Source organism: Apteryx rowi, unplaced genomic scaffold, assembly GCF_003343035.1.
Source record: "Apteryx rowi isolate R43461 unplaced genomic scaffold, aptRow1 scaffold_460, whole genome shotgun sequence".
NCBI classification, from domain to species: domain Eukaryota; kingdom Metazoa; phylum Chordata; class Aves; order Apterygiformes; family Apterygidae; genus Apteryx; species Apteryx rowi.
The window spans coordinates 256,079-279,032 of record NW_020450717.1 but is presented as its reverse complement, the minus strand read 5'-3'; the positions used below and the strand labels follow the sequence as shown (position 1 = coordinate 279,032).

At 43.8% G+C, this 22,954-nt stretch overlaps 1 protein-coding gene across 1 annotated transcript; it reads right to left on the bottom strand.

The window, feature by feature from the left end:
* Positions 1–342: 342 nt before the first annotated feature.
* Positions 343–14,161, bottom strand: RIPK4 (receptor interacting serine/threonine kinase 4). The gene is made up of 7 exons (XM_026077761.1): positions 13,811–14,161; positions 6,086–6,234; positions 5,242–5,291; positions 3,983–4,141; positions 2,909–3,015; positions 2,133–2,394; positions 343–1,511 (listed from the first exon to the last, which is right to left on the bottom strand). Exons 1-7 carry the CDS (start codon positions 14,159–14,161, stop codon positions 343–345), a joined length of 2,247 nt encoding a protein of 748 aa, XP_025933546.1.
* Between the last annotated feature and the right edge of the window lie 8,793 nt (positions 14,162–22,954).

The window sequence follows — 22,954 nt, the reverse complement described above, 5'->3', positions numbered from 1 at the left end:
AGAAAAAAAAAAGACACCAGTTGTACTCTTACATCATCCTTAGGAAGGGAGTATCATTATACAGACAGGGCAGACACTCATTATACAAACAGGGCAGACACTCMGAATAACCAATTCAGACCAGTGTGGCAGACTCCAGCTCTTAGCCTTACATTTAGCCTTAGTCCATGTGCGCTCTCACTCACACTCAAACACAAGTGGCTTCTCGCTGACTGCACCTCAGTCCATTTGCTGACACTGCTGATGAGTGGGCCACTGCACAGCTGGAGAAAGCCCCCATGAGTCAAGCTCCAGCAGCCTTCTTGCAGCAGGTAGGAAGGTAGCAAGTTCTGTACTTTTTGCTTAGGTCTCACTTAACAACACAGTAACTGAGCTTTTACTGCTCTGCTGAGCGAGCTGTAGCGGGGACTGAAATGTGGGTCTTTGCAGCGCCCCATGCTTCAGAAGAACCTCAACTGTTTTTGTGTGCCCTCCTCTTGCAGCCAGATGAAGAGCTGTCAACCCTTCATTGTCAGAAACATTGATGTTTCCAGAACTGACAAGTTCCTCTGCTACTTCAGAGTGCCCGTTTTCTGCAGCAAGATGTAATGCTGTCCTGTTTAAAGGGCCTCTGGCTAAAACATTGGCCTTTCCATCTATCAGCAACTTTGTTGTTGCTAAATGGCCACTGCGAGATGCCAGGTGCAGAGCAGTACATCCTTCTGCTGTTGCTGCCTCAATGTCTGCACCGTGTTTAAGCAGCAGCCTCGATGTGCTTGTATGGCCAGTTTCGGCAGCTATGTGGAGAGCAGTCTGCGAGAGCACATTCTGTATGTTGACGTCTGACTCCAGGTCTATGAGAAGGCGAGCGACTCGATAGTGTCCTCGCTGAGCAGCCAGGTGCAGGGAGGTCCTCCCATCCATGGTCTGCACATTCACATTTGCACCTGGCTGTTTGGCCAGAAGCTTTACGATGGGAAGATGACCTTGCCAGGCAGCATAGTGCAGTGGTACCCAGTCACCCTTTCCTTTGATATCCACATTAACGCCTCTTCTCAGCAGGATCCGCACAATATTCTCTTGGCCGTACTGACAGGCTATGTGGATGGGGGCTCTGCCTTCAAAATCTACCTCATTTAAGGATGCATTCTTATCAAGCAGCATTTTGGTGCTGAACTCATCCCCATTTTGGGCAGCAAAGTGAAGAGCAGTCCACTGATCCTCATCTTTGGCATTAACATTAATTTTCCTTGCCATAATGAGCTCCACAATGCTTTTCACTTTCTTCTCAATGGCTATGTGAAGAGGGGTGGATCCTTTGTTGTTGGTGAGGTTAGGGTTAGCATTGTACAGGAGGAGCCATTTGACACATTCTTCTTGACCAGCTTCAACAGCCAAGTGCAAGAGACTGGAGTTCCCATCTAAAACGATATCAACATCTTGAGGCTGGAGGATCTTCATCAGCTTGCTGGTGTCTCCAGATAAAATGGCCTCCGTTAGCTTCCTCTTCTGTATGTCTGTAGTTCCAATATCTAGATGGAAGAAGACACCATCACAATTCTGACACCTGCAGAACYTTATTTGCCCCCAAGTAGCACAGCTGGTGGCTTCTGATGCCTGTTCTTTGCAGTACTGAACTGAAAGAGGGGGAGGGGGGATGTTGGGGGTGACTTATTACAAGCATTCATGGGAGCTGCTGACAAAGTAGCTTGAGTCTTCTCAAAATAGGTGCTCAAACTTGGGCTCAGTTTAACTGAAGCAAAGCCACAAGCTCAGTTGACCTGACCTGGTGTTGGCTATAGTCCCACTCCAAGCAAGAAGCTGGACTAGATGATCTCCTATCCACCAACCTTTATATGACTGATTCTGCAATTGCTTTGATGGGAATTAAGGTCATTTGTTTTCAGAAGTAAATGAGATTTATTATTTCTCATTAGACCATGTTTGGGAACCACCTCATTCATTTTCTTTAAATAACTACCTCTGGTAAACAAATTCAGAGTGCTGACAGCAAGAGAAAGCAAGGCTAACAGTGATTTCCAGAATGCTATTTTTAATACGACTGCTCTCCAGCCTATGGACCACTATGCCCCAGCCCAAACAACTAGCAAAAAAAAGGGGGGGGGGAACAAAACAAAAACACACACACTTACCATTCCCTGAAGTCTCCCTTTCAAAGGAAAGGGAAAGGGAGCCTCTAGATGAAAAAGCTGAATCTACAGATGAAACTCCTGAAAGCCGCTTATTGTCACTGGACGCAAGCTTGGACTCGGAAGAGCTGCGGCTGAGATCCTCAGGGCCTTCCATAGTCTGAGAAATCCCCGAATCCAGCTGGGACAACAATTCTGAAAGACTGTAATCCTTAACTGATGCTGCAACAGGCTCCTGTTTTGGCTGGGATAGTGCAGCCATTCCCTTCAAGAGAAGCACACAAGCATTTTAGAAAGCTCAGTAAGAAAAATAGAGCATGAGGCTGTACAAGAGGAAGCCTAAGTTCATTAATTTGCAGGTAACCTTTAAGCATTGTTCTTATTAAATGAAGCATAGTAAACAAGGTCACTGAAAATTTTCAGATGCAGGAGAGAAGCTTTCATCAGTACTCCATGCAGCTGCTAAAGCCACATGGTTCTTTTGTCTATAGCAATTTTTAAGATCAGTCACACCCACGTAGTCCCAACCTTCACTTCCTAACTGTCCTGTTCTCCCTTAACAGTCTGAGGAGCCACTTGAGCTCAGTCCTGCTCGGCAGCTTTCCTGACCTGGTCAGTCACATTTGCATTCCAGTCCTTCAGCAAGCCCCACTTCTACCAGGCAAGCAGCTGCCCAAAAGCATCAAAGAGAAGGTTGTTTGGGAAGTTACAGGTCACAGAAGACCCTGTTCCTTGCACAAACCTAGTGTGCTATAACAGGAGGCGGAAAGAGAAAATACCTCAGACTGCTGCTCTGGGGAACTCTTGGTGTCCACGTCCTGAGACAGCACTTCTTTGGTTTCATCTTCTGGTTTTTCACAAAGGGCCTCTGTTTCTGAAGTGATTTCTTTGAAGAAAGACAGATAAGTTTTTGTTTTTAATAGCAGACTTCTCTGAGATGCCCTGCTGCCTTTCTCTATCATTAGAGCTTAAAAGCTTTGAGATATTGTGGGTGAAAGTTTTCACCACCCCATCTAGCACCACATCACTAGGTGCAAGTATGTAACTGAAAACAGAGTGCATACGACAAACTGAACAGCTCATTTTCACGCTCACACCAGTTTCACATGTAGCATCAATTACATATTGGCTACACTGAAAGGTTGTGAAATGGGAACCAGCCTGCTGGTAGCTGTTTTGCAGACTCAGATATATATATTTTAGAAAGATGTGATCTTTCAGTCCCCATACTTTGGGCAGAAAGAGGAGGGTGGGAGGAAAGAGGCAAAGCTCACTAGTTAATGCTAAAATGAAGATATTTGGAGGTAATAATTACTACATTTTTCTGCATTTGCAGAAGGATGCAATTTTGCATTTGTAACACAAGTGCTCAGGGTGAGCTGAAACCTTTGACTACGGTTGCCTTTTTTTACTGCCAGAAAAACAACAAGAAGAATTGTCTTAAGAAAATTCAGTTTCTTGGCACACAACAGTACATTTCAGGAGCCAGAGCCTTTAATGCTTTGATATGGCAAAAAACACACCAAATCCAGGCCTGGCATATACCCTGATACACACAATCAGAAATGAACCTAAACTATCTCCCCCAAGGTACTGGCTAAACAGATCAACTGGTTCAGCACAGGTCTTACTCCTAACGTGTTTACATAACACTGTCATGGTCAGACTTGTCCCCAGATAATCCCTTCCTCTGCAAATGAATGAGTGGCCTGTATCATTGTCTCCACCGCACAACGCGCTCTATCTACTCTGTCACAAAGGTTCACAGCATTTACCCCAAGGATTAACAGAGTCCCTGAGCAATAACGTGACTCATAGAAGAAATGGGCAGGAAGGTTAGGAGGAAATCTTACCTTGAAATGTTGGCCGTTCACCAGGATCATCTTGCCAACATTTTTGCATCAGTTTGATCAAGTTATTACATGAATGAGGCCTGGATTTGGAAACAGCAGGTAGCTCTGGGCGGTGCCCTTTAACTACTTTTACCATAATATGTAAAATGTTGTTTTCCTCTGTAAAGTAAAAGCACACAATGAAGAACTCCCAGCAAAAGAAAGGATTTCTGTCTTTTCTAAGAGCATAACAGTGTAATAGATTGAAACTTGGTTTTCATGTGTTTTCCAGATTCAGAATACTTTCTTCTATCAATGAGGGAAAAGGAGAAATTAAGTCTTATTCTTCCACAATGTATTCAGCAATTCAGTAGCATTTACTTCCAGTATATCAGTTAAAAATCACTGTCAGTGAGTGACTGTGCTCTTTTTCTACTCATAAAAGAGGCTGAGTCAAAGGAGAAAGAGGAAAAAAAAAACAAAACAAAACAAAAMAAAAAGTTCTCTGCTAACCTCTCTCTAGATTTTCGTATCTGCTGTAAGAAAATTGGACTATAGATTTTATGTAGACCAGGTACCTAACTTTTTCATAAAGGTAAAGAAAGAACACAGAGCAAACAGTGCAGTACTGCAGCTCTTGACTCTGAAGTCAAGCATTGAGCTAAATGGGATCTCTCACTTGGAGAAAAAAGAATAGTAGACTGTAACCTGCCCAAACATGTTTGCTATACATAGGAAAATAGTCATAAAGAATAAATAACTGCCTGTAGACTGGTACATTTACTGTGGGGTAGAACAAGGCTTATTCTCACAGACAGGTTTTTTTTTTTTTTTTTTTTAAATAAACAAATCTCTACCCACAGTCTACACACTACAGAACCTCTCTATAGAGTAGCTGTTTCTGAAGGTAGTACAGTTGCCTGCCAGGTGGCTTTGCTCTGCACTGTTCCTTGCAGGCCCCAAACATCTGTGAGAAGTCTGAGCAGGCCACACACTAATCTGGATCTGTACAGCAAACTCCGGCAAAAGGAAAAAGAGGTGCAGACTGGGGCACCCTGTGACAATGCAGATTCTGCTTTCACAGTGTAGGACAGAGGAGGACTTAAAATTTGACTTGAAATTTGAGCACTTACAAGTGCCCATTGTACAAGACACCAGAAATTTGGAAGAAATGCATCAGACATATCAGCTTGTAATCTCAGGCTGGTGAGGAGGGAAGCGTGCTTATCAAAGGGAGAAAGCAAAAAAGTTCTGACACAACCCACATAAGTCAGGCTTACCTGCAAACGGCTTTTTCTGTGTAAGAACTCCCCAAATCACAATGGAAAAGCTACCAAAAAAAAAAAAAAAATTTATTCCCAGAAAGCTTAAAAAAAATTCTCATAGAAATGTAATTTATTTTCATTAGCTGTCTGTCCTTGCCTTTCATTTCTTCATCTAATTTAGCTGACAAACACACACAGCAAGATGCAGCCAAGAATCATGACATGAAAGCCTAGTTTTTTCAGGGAGGAACCTGAAGCAGTGAACATGAGGACTAGCTGCAGACTGCTGGCTTCTTGGTTACATTTACTGACTGCTTTAAAACAGCACTAACAAAATCAGAGTGCAGCAGAGAACTATTGCGGATGTTAGAATTTTGCACTGCAAGATGATCATAAAAAAATGTATATTCCATTTAGCACATATCTTGCAATTTACAGCTATGATTTCCTTTTCCTAATAACCTCACCATGAAAAGAAAACCAAAGACCTAGTGATGAAACCCACTAAAGATTGCTAAGCATTTTGTCACAGACTCAACTTTCCAAGTAGGTCAGAGCGTACCTTTTGATGGGGAAATTAGAGGTGGGCAGAGTGCTTCTCATGCCAGTTCCTAATAAATAAATGTTACCTGGAATTATTTCCGTAATGCCCAAGACCGCAGGATCAGCTGCAGTTTGTTAAAAGGCCTCTATCCTGCAAAGACTTTGCATAAAGCAAAGCAAACACGAGCCTTTGCAAGACGAGGTTCAAACAGGATTTGGGGGTTTGGTGCTCAATTAAGTTTTATAATCAGAAAAAAGAAGGCTTATTTTACAGTATTATTTAAAGTGCTTTTAGGTATTCCTACAGTTAACTGACCTGTACACATCATGTTTGGTGTCAAAACACCTGTTTTTTTCTTTAATGCGTTCTGGAGGAAGGTATGCAATCGTGCCACACAAGCCATCCATGCTAAGGTCATGGGAATGGGACAAGCCATTGCACTTTGCAAGTCCAAAGTCAGAAATCTGCAAAAGAAAGAGGGGGAGGGTAGAAAAGTGCACGCCACCATTAGACTTCAGGGGAGTTAACAAAAACTTTTGTGGGGTAATGAATGACAGATGTAACAGAAAGATCCAATAAAATACAGTGAACTACCATTCAGAAATATCAAGCTAAGAAAAAAAACAGCTCTGGAAGCATTGAACTATGGTAGGCTTTTCTTTACAGTTAAGTTAAAAAGACAACAACAACAACACCACACACACAAGCAGTTTTTGCAAGCAGCAGCTTGTTAGCCCATTATATGACAAACACAATAAACAGTTGGACTATTTACTGTAATTTAAGACTAGTCAAATTTAGCTAGAGCAAACTGTAAGTTCATGCAATTATTGGCCCCCCCACCCCTCTTTCCCTACAAAACACCACGTTGTGTGTGAAGTTTTATCAGAGGTCTGAGCGCCTGTTTCCAGACTGTGACTTTCCCAGCGAGCCCAAGGGAACTGCTCTTTTAGATATTGCTGTGTTACACTGACTGTGCCAGCAAGGACTAAACCAGCACCAGAGGCACAAAGTGGAAGAGGGAAAAAAAAGAAAAAGAAAAAAAGAAAAAAAAGGCAGGGAATTCTTTTTGGCACCTAGCAGATATAGCAAGTTGGTGCAGTGACGCAGTGAACACAGCTGAAATGAACAAAACAAGTGACAGCAAGTTTATAAAAAGAAAAACACACCTCCACTTTAATTTGAAGTGTCAAACAAATATGCATTCATTTGCTCTCAAAGGCATACCAATCATCAAGCAAACAGATAGGCAAGGAATTTCCTTTGTGCTACTTATTTCCCACTGGTCAAAAATGTCTATTATGCTAAGTGGAATTTTCAAGACAAGTCAAGCCTTTTTGGACCACTCAGTACACTGATTTTTGTCTATATGCTAGATAAATAGACAAGATTTCGTGCCCCCCCCCAGCCCTCCAAAACAGATTTAAACATTCTTTTTATCTAATAAATGCATAGGTTTTTCGATGACTCATTCCCCTGGCACCCTTTTGATCTCCACAGCTTCTCCTTTGAGAAAGTTCTCCCTCAAAACAACACGGCATAATTAAAAAAAAGGTGGTTGTTGTGTTTTTTTGTTTTTTTGTTTTTTTTGAAATAGGCTCCAACTTTACGCTTTCAGAAGTTTCTAAAGATACCACAAAGCTAGCTGTAACATGCATCAGTCATTGTAAAGGGAGAAAACTGCAACCACCTTCAGTCTCTGGGAGAACAGGCAGACTACGCAGCCCTCGCTCATCCACGCCAGAAATCTCCCTTTGTCATAAAACAAACAAAGCACCCACACAGCTTCGGGAGGAACTTCCCCCGGGAACAGGGAGCTAAAAGGAGGCCAGCTTAGGAACTGCAGAAGTCCTGTATCCCAGCCCACGGGTATATGCAGCCTGTTGTTCGTCTATATCTCAGATCTGCAGGGTAACGTGGGAATGACTTGAGGAAAACAAAGCAAGGCAGTCCAGGAGCCCTTCCTCTCCCAAAGCATTTGGAGGGGTAGTTTCTCCTGCCTGTCGGGTTACACTCTTGGAGAGGGATTGCTAACCTCTTCAGTGAGCCAAACACTGGAGTCCAGGAAAGCTTCAAGCAGGCAAGAGATCCCTGTTTGCAAGTCAACCACCCTGCAAAGGGCCGAACTGATTGCCCCAGTAAATGCTGCAGGAGTTTTGGGCACTCAGTGCTCCTGAGGAGAAACAAAAGCGCAACCCCAACATCGCACAATCCCTTCGTGTCAGGTTAATAAATGATCCAACTGTTTCAAGTCTGAGCAGATCTGACTTGGCAGAGCATGACTATCCTTTGATTAACGCAAAGTAGAGAATTATATACRTCTGAAGAAACCCATATGGCATGCAGGCATAATTAAAGCAATACACCTTCCTCCTTGACTAAACAACATCAGGTTTCCTACCGTGTAAGTTAAGCAAAAAGATGAAATACAAAGAGCACGTTCAGTGACACTCCTGTGTTGAGAAAAACAGCCACCAGCTGTGTTGCGTGAGTGTTTTGGGCGCACAAGGCTAAACACGCTAGATTTAAAAGATCTCATGCTGAACCTAAAAGCCAAAGAAACAGCCAAGGTACAGGGCTCCCTCCCTCACTGGGCTAGCAAGAACTCTAGCTTTGTGAACCTGCTCCTACCCTGGGCGAAGGGTTAGGTTTTATATAGATTAAAAGGAAATTCATCTGCAGAGCTGAGCTTCAACCGTATCAAAAACTACAGAAAACACTGGAAATTAAAGAAGTACTGCATCTTTCAAACTGCAACAAAAGAATAAGGTTCTGAAGACAGCTTTTGTGGGTGTCATTAGTTCCTTTAGGGTAAATTTTCCACACTACACGGGGTATTAGTCATGCAGTTTCTCTTAACATCAGTGGGAATTGTGCAGTGGGTGGAAACACAGCCATTTAACTGATCTGTTTTGCCTTTAAATTGCTTGTCATGTACCTAGATCTGCTAGGCACACGAGGCCGGTAAACATAGTGAACACGGAGCGCCTGTATGTGGGTAGCACGGCCTCTTCTTCCTTGATGCCCCTGCTAGCAGCAAACCTATGGGGCAGCCCTGGCAGCCCAACTGAGTATCTGTCCTCCACCGCTATCAGACAGGAGCCGTAATCTTACTCCTAATTCTAGTTACTTCAGATGGATCCCGTCAGGCTTCAAAAGCATACCTAATATCAGCACAGTTCACAGGAGACATGGAGGCGACAGACTGCTTCATGCAAAACACGTGGTGAAGAGGTAGGAAGAAGAGAAGAAACATTGGCCAAAGCCCACACAGACAGTGGGATTGTTCATGTTCAGACAGCTCACGCAGGCTCTGCTTTTTAAAGGTCTGAACGAGGAGAAACACGTGAGTAGCAATGGGGGAAGAGAGCTATACATGTTTTCCTGCACACATCACAGCAACACTTATGGCGAGATACCAAAATWTGAAGATGATTTTCCATATATATTTTTTTTCATATAATGGATAATGCTGTGCACAAGCATTTCTGTTTCTGTCACTTATAGATGTTTCCATTTAAGTTTGTAAAAAACCCTCACCTGCAAAGCTCTAGATGTTTGGGCTTGTCAAGTTATTTTCTGGAGCTTTTGTAGAGAAAACAATTTTTTTTTTCTTTGTAACTACAGTGAGTAGTAAAGTCAGCTATTTCCAAACAGTGTAGGGATCTAGCTTCCGGAAACAAAAATACTGTTTGCACAGTACTTTCACTGATGGATCTTGATAGACCATCCTAAAGTGTGCATTTAGCTTCTAATCCTGCATGTTATTTTTCTGCAAACAAGACTCAAAAGTCCACTGCACTGGAGTCAGGGATCAGGTTCACCAAAAGGTTTGCTTCATCAAACAGGTAACATAAAGCAGTCAGATTAATTTTTAATCTCTGCGGGCAGGCATATCCAGTGTTTGTCTCCGTCCAAAGTCTCTGCACACTCAGATACTGAGAATGCCACCACATTTATCTATATCCTTTCTTTTGGAAGTGCCAGAAAGTTTTAGAAGACTTCCATGGGTTATTGATTTGAGGTACTAGAAATTAGGGAAAAAAWAATAATTCCCTTGATTTCAAGTGAAGACACGCCTAGTCCCTGTGCTTCCAACAGGTATCTTCACTTTGGTGTTTATGATCGCACTTCGGTTAGTTACAAAAACAATGTTTTCTGAAGCAGCCTGTATTTTCGTCCTTTTCTAACCTACTCTGAAACATTAACTCCTCAAAAACCTGTTTCAGGTCCTACTGTAATGTTTATAATGCTCTTTTCAGAAGGGGCAGAGACCGAGGCCACAATCAAACATCCACTGTAATCCAGCATAGATCTGCACTACTGTAACAGGGACAGTCTTGTTCTCTCCTCTGTGCCACCACTAGAGAATTGATCGAGGTGAAAATCAGCTTTGTTGCTTAGGGTTAAAGAGCCGTGTAACAACAGCCCTACGCGGAAACTGTGAACAGGAGGGGTGGGAAACGGGGAGAAGGGACACAAAACAACAAGCTCAGTTCTCATTTCTAATAACAAGGGAGCGTTTGCAGCTGATGAAAGCGTGGCTGTGTTAACTACCTCAGCTACTCTAATAAAAAGAGACTTAACCTCTCTTTATCAGCCTCGCCTCTGGGTATTACTGTGACCTACAGCACATTAAGAAATTTTCTGGGAAACGTGGATTTTCAGGCTGACTAGTCTTCTTATTCCAAACTCTGGAAATTTTGCAGTTCTTTGGCAAAACTAAATGAAGGTGAACACCACAGAGACAACCTATCCATGTTTAGTAAGATCTCCAGCACAGCAGAACACAGCATTAAACTTCACACTGCTTTGAACTGGAACAGCAGGGTAAAAAAGCAACCATGGTGAGCTGAAAGCAGTGCACAGCTGAGACCAGCTCATCCTATTCAAGATCTATAAAGCAAAATCTGGGAGATGAAAAATATATACTTGCAAATCCTACCAATTATATGACAAAAGGAGGAGCTGCAGATACCAGGCAGGATAGTAAGAGAGACAAGAACCTATAAAAACGCTTTTCCCCAAAGGTATTAAGTGGCAGGCTGACTTCATTTTAGAAATCTGAACAAAAGGTAGCACTCAAACATGAGATATTGAAGATAAGAAACCTGCAATGTAGAAACACAGAGAGTATGTGGGCACGGTAGCTGGCAACAAGCTAGGATAGAGAGATCGCTGCATGTGGGGCTGTATCCACCCACTGAGAGCCCTGGAGAGAGATCACATCAGAGCAGGGAATTAGCAAACTAAGAGCCTGTGAGGGCAGCGCTGGAAGGCAGCGTTGCCTCCCCAGCACCAGCTCCCCGCAAGCGATTGCCACAGCACAGGGAGCTCAGGGGAGAGATCCGCAACTTGGATAGAGGACGGGAGGGCTGAACAAGAAGAGCTCACTTGACATGGTCCAGTTAAGCAAAAGCTAGGTATTAAACAGCCCAGAAGTATTTGAAGGCTGCATATATGAAACGCTAGCGAGAAGCGCAGGGAGGACCTTGTGAATACAAATGGAAGCAAGAAGTTGAAAATAATTGGGGGGGGGGGGGGAGCCTGATCCCGGCTAGCAAAGCTGCCCGGGTATGGAATAATCCAACCAAAGGAAACCACACAGCTTAAGGCAGCTGAGATGGACCAGGACACGAAGAGGGGGGAGCTCCCAGCTAAGGCTCCTTTCAACACTGAGGCCCACCACTCGTAGAGGAGCAGGCACATATGCATACATCCTACAAGAAGCAACAAAGCCTTATCTTAAATAGAAGTTACACACACACACATATATATACACACACACACACACACACACACAACTATACACATATATATATATATATATATGTATAGTTAAAACAGCCAAGGAACCCCCTAACATGCCTTTGAAAAAAAATTAATACACAGCTATCTATGTCCCTGCTCTGGTTAACCCCATGCCCTTAATTATCCTCCCAATAACAAAAGTCAGCACAAACTCTTATGTAATACACAGGAGGAAGCTTTATGATATGGAGGCACCCACTTGATGATAAGTTCTGTACAACACCACTGCGTTAGTCATCATCCTCACTTGGGGTTTTAAAGTAAGTGTTGTGCTTGTAAAAGAAGAAGGGCGTGTTTCCATTTAACTAGCAATAGGGCACAGAAGCATTTCTAATGCACTCCACTGGAAGACTGTTTCCTGGCTCAAGGGCAAACAGTTTATAAAAATCCTCTCTACCTCCAAACTCTTCTTTCACAGTCTGCAACATCTCTTCACTCACTTTAGGATTCTATTAGGGACAGGTCACCTACTAAATTAACACTAACAYTTTAAAAGTAAAAACACTTCAATCACCAGCTTCATTAGCCTTCCAGCAAGAAGTCAAGCTGCAGGATCTAAAATTTAATTACAAGTTTCACATCATACAAAAAGAAGGTTTGGGGCCACATTTTTAAAGTGAAGGCTCCTCACAGAACATGCACCTCTTTTAGTTTGCACGTAGGTTCATATGTCTGCGTCCCTGCTTGGAGGGGTTTCCAAGATGCCTGCATCTAGAAAACTGTTGGCTGAAAAGTCGTTTGGATTAGACCATTCTTTTCTGAACTTAATGGAGAAAGTCTGAAGATCATCATGTGTTTCATACACAGAGCACATAGTAACTATATTCGATGTCAACAATGACCTCACCAGAGAGTCATTTTTACATTTCGTACTTTGCCTCCTTATCTTACATCATCATCCAGATATAGGCTGCACAGTAGTCAGAATATTAGGCAGCATTTCAATCTCCTGAAAAAGTGAGAAAAATACAGCCTCCATATCTTGGCTTGTGATGAGTCAAAAATTAGGAATTTAAGAAGTTATGCAAGCAAGCACGAACTTCAGGTAAATAAATATTTAGCAATGGCCTCTAAGCAGCAATGTATGAGAATACACTTTTAACAGCTCAGACCTTGATGATGTTCTGGTAATAGCACTGCGGGCTGCCAACAGTTGCCTCATATCTCTGGAAGAAAATCCTCCTAGAAATAAACCACCAAAAAGGCCTAGTGAAAAAGCTAAGACTTCGTCTCAGGCCTGACTTCTTTAGCAACATCATAACATCTGTAGGGGCATTTTCCTTTTCAGAAAACTATTTTTAGAATGGTACAGCAAGATCAAAGCCATTTGGCCAGTTTGAAGGGGACAGGAAAACAGAGAGCAAACATATGATGACACTGATAAAAATCGATGACTGCTTGTGCTGAGTTATAGCAGCTGGCAACATGATTAATCCTACAGTTCGAAGGTTAAGAGTTTGGCCACCGATTTGAAAACACTTGGGGGGGAAAAGATAGATTTCAGTCCCTCTCCTCTTCAATAGGAAGGATCAGAAAGCAAGCACAATCTCCTTAGCCCTGCTGTCAAAATAGAATCTCACAAGAAAACGCCATTAAATTTTCTAGCTTGCTCTGGAAACTGATAATGAAAAGAATTTGATGCTGATATAGCCATAAAAAATTCCTTGACTGATCTGTGGTAGGCATAAGCAGTCAGGACAGAAATACTTTTTCATTGTATATGCTCTTAGCGAATAAAAGGAGAAAATAACTTGCTTCTGGCAAGGCTCTGCTTCCCTGGACTCCAGCTGTAAACTAGATTTGGGCATTTAATACAGGGCACAAAGCAGGAAGACATAGAACAAGGTTGCCAGTGCGAGCTGTAGAAGTGGCATAGATGATTTAGAGGTTCACACTGCTTTTCTCTCCTGTTGTCACCTGTTTCATGACACTACAGCAAGGAAATTTAAAATAGAACCTATGAGGCCTCAAAGCCAGAGTTTGCTACACTACCACCCTCCTGAAATTTCAGACGAGTTCTCATGAGCTCCCCACTCTTTTTATGTATCAAAATGGTGCATAAATCAATTAGGAAAGTGTTAGGATTGGAGGGATTGGGGCAGGGGGAAGGATTTTTCCAACTCAGAAGTAATGTTTCTGGTTTCTCTCAGGCCTTTGAGCTTGGCAGGAGCCACACAGGTATATACAGTACCAGAAATGGGTGCTTGGCACAGAGTGCCTGAGACATACCTTGACATGGTAGTGGGCATCGAGCAGGATGTTTGCAGGCTTGAGGTCCAGGTGGAGCAGCGGAGGGGACATACAGTGCAGGAAGTTCATCCCCACCGCTGTCTCATGGATGATTCGGAAGCGCAATTCCCAAGGCAGCGGTTCAGAAGCCAGGAGCTTTTCCAGAGATCCTGTTTCCATGTACTCCATGACCAAGCCAACTGGCTCTTTACAGATGCCATAAACAGGAAGGATATAGCGAAACTTTGCCATTTCCATCTTCCTGGCTTCCTCCAATAGCTCCATACGCTCCCTGAATAAAAGAGAACATATGGCAAATGATGGAGTAGCTGTTTCCTCCTCCCCAAACATGCACCAAATGTTTCATTTTCTATGAAACTGAAAAACAAATTTCACGATCATCACTTGGCTGAACCACACTACATCTCCAGCCTATATCCCAGGAATACTTTCGCATTTACTACCTCTGTTTTATGCTTCTAATGATAGGCAGCTCAGAGCTGCTGAACCACAGGTAAGTTGGACACTTCAACAGTGCAAATACCCCTAGTGTAAAGCCCATCTCTCCACTTTGATGTTTATGCTGTTCTGTTAAGAACAAGCACGATGCATGTAATGGCCAGACTTACCACTGCCGTAACTCCTTGGGCTAAAGTCATTAGCTTTTTGTGAGTCATAAGACTGCATTAATCAGAAGTGAACATGGACAGCATTGCTTCAGCTGCCCTGCTGACACAGGCTACCTATGCATAGGCCCAGGAGGTGGGACAAGAATCCCCTGGACTCGTTATTTAGGAGAGAAAGTTTTCCACTGTAATTAGATGGACACAGCAAAAGCCTCCCTTTCCTCAAAATCCAGATTTGATAATTTCAGTATTATGTTCACTCAGCTCTAGCTAACGTTGAAAATCCCCAGCCTACAATTTTAGGTTATGTAACACATCCAGAACTGGCACATGGACTGAGCATTCGCGGGTTGTTTACAGGTCACTTCGAGTCTGACCCTGCAAAGTGCCAAGCATTAGTCAGCCCAAGATGCAGCCTCCCAGGTCAAGACCCTTAATTGCAATGTCCTCTTTCTGCACTTTAAGCACTGCCTTCCTGCTGCAACAGTCCAGGAGTATCTGTTTGGAGCCAAGTTCAAAACATGAAACAATTGTCTCCTTCCTAGGCCAACTCTGCTTCTGCACCCTCAAAGAAGAGACACACATGACAGGTGAAAAAAGGTTCAGATACATTATTAATGATGACAGGCAGTACACAGGGCAGTTTTGGGTCACAGGTACTGATACAGCACAGTCGTCTCCATCCAACAACTAACAAAACAGGACATAGGGAGGTCAGTATATAATATTCCTGACACAGAGACTCTCTTATTACATGACAGCTCTTGTAACACACCTGAGGAGTGGAAACTAATAGAGAACAGCACCCAAAGTAACAGGACAAAGTTTGAACACAGACCCCTAGTAAACAGAAAGGTCTACTTTTTCTTTTAAAGTACTGCTTTGACACCCCCTTGCCAGTTTTATAAAAGACCAGCTCTCCTGGCATACTTTGGAGGTTTGTATTTAAAGTTTAGTAAGCACTTCCACACCAGTTACAACAACAGGTCAAAAGAAAGATGCTCCTACGCTTAAAACTAAGGAAGCCTTCTACAGTCCTGGTAGACTCTTGCCCATCCCATCAGCCAGTCCCCAAAAGCTCTGGAAAACACTTGGGGCCAGGTCCTGAACTGATCACAGTTTGTGACATGCGCCACCAACTAACCAAATGACGCCAGTTCCCACCAGGGGCGTTCTCACCTGTTACAGTGCTGTGGCAAAGCTATCAGTTGAATCAAACTTTTTTTCCTTCTGCTCTCAGCAAGAGGCAGGAAAGCGTTCTGCTTCGCCTTTTGTGGGAAATTAGCCCAGTCAAGGTTAAAAAAAAATGCAGTCTACTGCATTTTCTACTAGAAAGCCTGACTAGCTCTAGTAGTCTGCAGCAATGTGGTACAATTAACACTAGTGTTAGAAGTGAATCTAACCTAGCATGAAGAAGCAAAGCTATTTCAGAGGCAAGATAAGGCTGAAAAATTATTTAAGAGGGTAATACAAAATATTGGCAGGGGGAAGAAGATAAGAGAGCTCTTTCCTCTCTATTAACTGTGTTGGCTCCTGCTGCTCCCTACAGCAACTTTCTTGTGAAATAATTGCCTTTGTAGACAAGTACCCAGTTTGCTCTTTGGCATGCTGGAAGGGAGCGCCTATGAATAACACAACCAACTCCTTGCCCCCGAGCCACATGCATAGCCAGCATAATTCATCAGGCTTCAGCGGGCTGAGCTCTGGAGTCAGAGATGTAAAATACCTGTCTGAGCCCTCCAAGGCAAAGCAATAACCCATCAACAACTTAAACATAAGCAGAACCACTAGACTCCCAGGGCTGGAGTTCCTGGGCTAACGAAGGCCTTAGAAGGCATCACAAAATCAGAGAGCTCTCCTGCTCAAAATGGGGCATTTTCCCTAGTGAAGGGAGAATTTCCAATTATAACAAAACAAAAAACTCCTTTCCAGCTTGGACCAGGCTCTTCTATTACTCAATTTATTCACTGAACTAGCAGACAAGAGCCCTTTTTCTCATTTGCCTGACAAAAACAAACAAAAAAGCTCCAAACACACACGCAACAATTACCACCTTGAGCATCTTTCCACATCCAGAGTACTCAAAATCTAAGCAGTTAGTGATCCAATAGAGCCACTGTGGCAGGGTATAAGTAACCCTGACAATTTTCAAACACAGGTCCCCTCACCTTTGGTTGGGGGGGGGGGGAAAGGGGGAAAAGAGAGCCAAAAATACAACTTAGCCATGTCCTGAAGTGCATTTACATCAATTCTATTAATACAAACAACACTTTAAACCAAGATCTTCTCCATCAGACAAAGATGAAAGGTCTTTTACCTTTCCTTTTTACTAGTGCAAGGTAGGACTGGCACTCAGCGCAATCTTAGGTGCTCTCAATGTGCCTATCGTCTCAATATGCAAGTGCTAATGCTACAACAAAGGATGCTGTAGATATCATTGAAGTTAAGTTTTAACAGATCAAAGTATGTCTTTCTTACACTGCTCAGTTACTCATAATGTTTAGAAATTATTCCACACTATCACCAAGGAATACTTTCAAAAGCACCAAAGGAAGAAAAAGATCCTTATGAAGTTGAATTCTGAGATTTTTCAGTCAAGAAGTGTAGGACTAGCCTCTGTTCATTTGCAGTTATAATACAGTTTTTTGTTTAATATCTACATGATTAAAGAGTCAGAATTATCTTCTCCAAGCAGTTTGGCTTCATTTCCCCTTCTCCTCCAGTACTATATCCTAACATTATACTACTAAAAAAAAAAAAAAAAAAAGCCCGTATACAAGACAACTGAGCTCATGTAGACCTAGGGATGCATCCTCTTCCCCCGTCCAATGCATAAGAGCATTAGAGGGCAGGAGAAAGAGACCTAGCACTGGGTTCAATGCCAAACAGATTGCCACAGAGGGAAGACAATATAACCAGTCAGTCATTTTAAAAGCAATTAGAAAGATTACATAAATTAACATGTGGGACCTTTGACATCCCTGACACATCTGCCTGCTTCTGCTTGAAGTCAGACTCTCTAACCCAACTGATGTTGCTTCATTCTTTGGCTTCTCCTGGAGAGACAAGGGACTTATGCCTGCTCATCACCTCACTCCCAAGGGACCAGGGCCTGACTCTCACACCACAAGCCTTGCTACAAGAACAGCAGGAATTATGACTGCGTCTACATTTGCACGTATCCAGCTTTTATGCCCTGAAGACCATGCTGTCTGCAGATATCCACAACTTTAAACTGACAAGGTAGTCCTTGCAGTTTTACATTCTCGTCCCCAAACACACATACATACCCTCCATGGAGTCTGAAACAGAAGAGTTAAAAACTATTCCAGGGAAACTCAAAAAAATCTGGTAAGTACTAAAGGAGCGATTTCCTTGAACCATCTTCAGAAGCAGAGCAGCCAGACTTCCCTCAGCCCAGGAGAGATCCAGTTTGGCACAGCTCCTCCCACACTGCTCTCTAGAGAGAAACACTAGACTACTGGTGATGGAGACGTCCGTAAAAGCAGGACACTCCTGTGTTTTGTCACGAACCCTTTTCACGTGCACCAGAGCAGAGAGTTAAGCACATACTATGACCTCTACTGAGCAGTTCACAGCTTTAATGTGGATTTTTACACTACTGCTCCTCAGAGAAGAACATGAACAAGACAGAAAAAACACTGCGCTGTCAGGACAGAATGTGTTTGGGGCCAAAATATGGGGAAAAAAGATCTCTTCTTTCAGGTTAACGCAGATCCCTGACCTGCTAACAGATCTCTGCAGCAAGGTAATCACAGCCCTGGTATGACAGGATTACAGGTTCACCAGGACAGTTAGGCTCTCCCCTACTCTTTAAGGGGCGCAAGGTGAGTATTAAGTTCTACCTACACATCCAGAGCCTGACAGAGAGGACATTCATTCACCTTTGTCACCTACCTACATAAATGCAGCATTTGCTAACAGCAAGAGATTTCTAAATCCTACTAGTCCAGGTCCTGCAGAAGGATGTACATGCAAGGTTTGGGGGATTTTTTTCCTCCTCAAATCAAGATGGCATACCTATCCTCCCCCATATGTTGTAGTCACCCCAATTACTAATGCCTCTTGTCAAGAGCCCTCTTTGGGAACCATTACATCACTCATGGTCGTTATAGTCTGTACATGTTCATATGTACATATGTGCTTGTTATGTTCAGCCATAAGAAACCCACAATGACTTCCAAATTGCTCTCTCAGAGCTTGCCACTCTTTTTTCCAGATCAGACTTCCATTCCAGTCAACAGGGCTAAAGAAAAAAAAGTTTGCTTGCTCCACCGCAAGTCCTGGAGGCTAGCCTTCTCTGCCCTGCTGGCTCACACACTCTTTTCTTCAGGCTTATAGTGAACATCCCCTGCATTCTCAGGGGACAGAAAGTGGGAGCAAATAAGGTGCTAGAAATGGAATTTGGCTCAGTAATCTAAGAGGACTTGGATTTAAAGGTAAAAATACTTCTGGCTGTGCTTTTTTTTTTTTTTTTTTTTTTTTTCTTTTTTCCTCCTCCTTGAGGACACCTTACCAAGGGAGCTATTCCAAATCTCTTACGGTCTGCAAAAACACGGTAAGAGAAACTACAAAGCACTGCCACCTCCAAACCACTACAAACAGGATTTTAATGTGGTACCAAACAAATCAAAACAATTCTGTGTTATTCAGTCAGTGTTTCTGATACCAGTGATAATTCTTCCAAGTCTGCTGCTTTAGGGAGTTCCAACAAATGGCTAGTCCAGGTAATCTYCTGGATTAATGATTTTATTACACAGGGTAGTTATACAGCTAGACGACCTAGATATATGGCTAGGCCAGCTCAGACAACCTGTGAACTGTAGAGAGAGTGCTGTATTTTGTGTGGCTCCCCCACATTGGAATAGCACAACTTTCTTATATAGAAAAGTTTCAGATGAAAAGTCTCCCTCCAGCCCCCCCCCCCCTTTTTTTTTTTGGCAGCGTTACAAACTACCAAAAGGGAATTGGTAGAGCATCCTAAGAATCAAAGGGGAAGCATGTATAAATTCAGCTTTTTTTTATTTTGCAGAAATAAGCCTTTTCAAAAGGCCAAGGACCCCCAACACCCAACTTTTAATATAAGCAATGGTATTCAAATAACATCCTGAAGCATATGAAACCCCAAAGCTGCAGTAAAACGACAAACAAACATTTCAATGATTGGACTGTCAAAACTAGCTGCAAGCTGCAGGAGCCCCATGTCTTCAAAGTTCCCAAACTCTCAAGCCAGTTTTGTTTACTGAACATCTTCATGATCATAGGATCCCTCTAATATTTGCACATCTTGTAACCATTGAAAGACAAGTGGTACTCAATTGCATGTTGAATATTAATACAGAGATTTCATAGCAGCTCTCAAACTTAATTGGTCATGTTACAACACATGGCAGCATAACAGAATCACAGAATGGTTGAGGTTGGAAGAGACCTTTAGTGACCTAATCCAACCCCTGCCCCCACTCAAGCAGGGTCACCTAGAGCACATTGCACAGGACCCTGTCCAGATGGCTTTTGAAGAGCTCCAAGGATGGAGACTCCACAGCCTCTGTGGGCAACCTGCTCCAGTGCTCAGCCACCTTCACAGTAAACAAGTTTTTCCTTATGTTCAGATGGTGCTTCCTGTGTTTCAGCTTGTGCCCACTGCCTCTCGTCCTGTTGCTGGGCACCACTGAGAAGAGGCTCGCCCCATCCTCTTTACACCCTCCCTTCAGATATTTATACACATTGATAAGATCCCCTCTCAGCCTTCCCTTCTCCAGGCTGAACAGGCCCAGCTCTCTCAGCCTTTCCTCATAAGAGAGATGCTCCAGTCCCCTAATCATCTTGGTAGCCCTTCGCTGGACTCGCTCCAGTAGTTCCATGTTTCTCTTGTATTGGGGAGCCCAGAACTGGACGCAGTACTCCAGATGTGGCCTCACCAAGGCTGAGTAGAGGGGAATGATCACCTCCCTTGAGCTGCTGACAATGTTCTTCCTAATACAGCCCAAGATACCATTGGCCTTCTTTGCCAAAGGAGCACATTGCTGGCCCATGTTATCTTGTCCACCAGACTCCCAGGTCCTTCTCTGCAGAGGTGCTTCGAGCTTGTTGGCCCGCAGCCTGTACTGGTGCATGGGGTTATTTCTCCCTAGGTGCAGGACTCTGCACTTCCCTTTATTGAATGTCCTGAGGTTCCTCTCTGCCCAACATTTGCCTCAGACTAAAAATTAACTTTTGGGTACATTTTCTGCAAACTTCCAAGAAAAATAGAAGCAGCAGAGGATCAAGTATGTGAATGGGATCTATTTTTTAATATTTGTCCAATATGAATTTATACCTTAAATTTGATTTATATCAGCTTTGAGGCACAATRTCTACTTTTGGGGAAAAAATATCATTTCTAAACATATTCTGCAAATGAAAAGTGTAGTAAATGTTCTGGCTTATTTTTAAGAGGCATCTTCATTTTAACTGAAAAATTAGGTCACTACAATAGTTTTTGGATAGGCCTCAATAATCATCAAGTCTGAAATCGACTTTGAAGCTTTAAGAAGGTTAGGAGGGCTTGCAAGTTAACCCAAAACACCCTCTACAACTTTGACATCTTCTCCATTTTGTTCACAGACAGCCCAGTCACCCTGTGTACGTATCAAACTCTCCCTCTCCTCTTTTAAAGAGGGAACATTCCATCCCACCTGCTCTGTTACATCAACCATGCCTACAGCAAAGCCAGCAATTCAGGTAATGGGCAAGAAGCTCCCCTACCCTAGTAATCTTGTAGAGGACAGGCTTATAACCATTTTCAGTCATAGGACCAACTTATCTCCTCCTCTTGCAGGAACTGCAACAAGGGAAACCTTTTGTGACCAAATCATTCCACATCCCACACCAAAAATGCATTGCAGAATCAGCTCGTGAGTTGGCAGAGTCCCCAGAGATCCAGGTGGAACTGGAAGAGCTCCACGAACACGACCTGGCCACATTCACTTCCCTCCACACAGACGCTGACCTGCAGGGAGATTGCTACCATCCTCTGAAATGGATGGCTGCTTCTATAGATGCTTCTGATGACCTTCCTCTCCTAGGAAAGGGCAGACCCCCCCACGATAGGCCCACATCACACGCAGACCACGCGGCACAGCGTAGCTGACTGTCCTGTCTCCACTGTGGGCCACGGCTAGTTGCAGAGGGAGACAAGCTGGAAGAGGTTCTCACCATGCAGTATCTCTACCTGCAACAGGAAATACAGCTCCACACAAGACTACCCAGTGAGGATATGTTCAGGACAGGCGGCAGGGAGAAACACTGGCCCTGAACTGAAGCCAGAAAACATCTCTCCTAGCAAGTTTCCTTTCAGCACCTGGTCCTGAAAGACAGCACAGCCCGGGGCTGCGGAGCGCACCAACCGCTCCCCATCACAGCCGGACTCGCCTCACCGCTCACCACCCCCATCTGCCACACCGGAGTCTCAGCATGAAAGGGTGACTGCAAACGTGAGATAAAGGGCTCACTTTCCCCATGGCAAAGGTGGGACACTGCAGGCCTGAGGAACCCCCGGACCCCATCCTGCATTTTCGCTCCCTGTGCGCTTCCTCCTCAGGACTGCCTTCAATGATCTCCAGAGCTGCAGCAGGCGTAACGCTTTTGCACAAGCCGATACACGCACAACCAGGGCAGGGCAAAATCCTYCCCGAATGGCTCTGAGGCAGCAGGCAAAACCTATGCCGCAGCGGAGCAGTGGCTGCTTCCAACCTGCTTCAAGTGGCTAAGCAACATAGTTCATTCTTGAGGGAGGCCGGCCCCATTATGTACAATATAACTAAAGGTGTGGGTCTGGGCTTCACTTAAGTGTGACAAAGGCCACGTTTGCCTCGGGAATATTTAATTGCGGGGCTGTCTTTGCTGCGTCTAGTCACACTTCATGCATGTTGCTGCCAGTAAGCAGGGCTACAAGACAAGCTGCAGCTACGGCACTCCTGCCTCATTAGCGTGGGGCTGGGTTGGCTTGTTCTTTTTCAAGCATACTCCTAAGATCTGTGACTCTGGGCTATATCGCTTGTTTTGTTTATTAAAAATAAAGTTATACCGGCAGGGCAAACAGTACTGTAATCCAGTTTGGCCTCAGAAGCATTTGAACTGCTCTTAAGCACAATACCTACATTTGCATGCCTTCTGTAGGCTGAGCCAAAAAAATTAAAAAATAAAATAAAATAAAATAAAATAAAATCCCTGAGTTCTTTACGTTCTCCCTCCAAAGCGGAGGCAGACGAGTCGCCTCATATTAACCGGCTCAGTTTCACCGCTCTGCACTGCGCCTGCCAATACGCTCGTCCTCGACTACTCGGGAAGGCGAAAGCGCTACGTTTCGGCTGCCACACGCCCGAGACACGCACCGGAGAAACCTGTAAGAGCTGCAGCGGGACAGCCCGGAGGCAGCAGGGGCGCCCGCCGCCTCGCCGCTGCTTCCCGCGCCCCCGCGCCGAGGTCGCGCCGAGCCCGGACCCGCCGGCTCCCG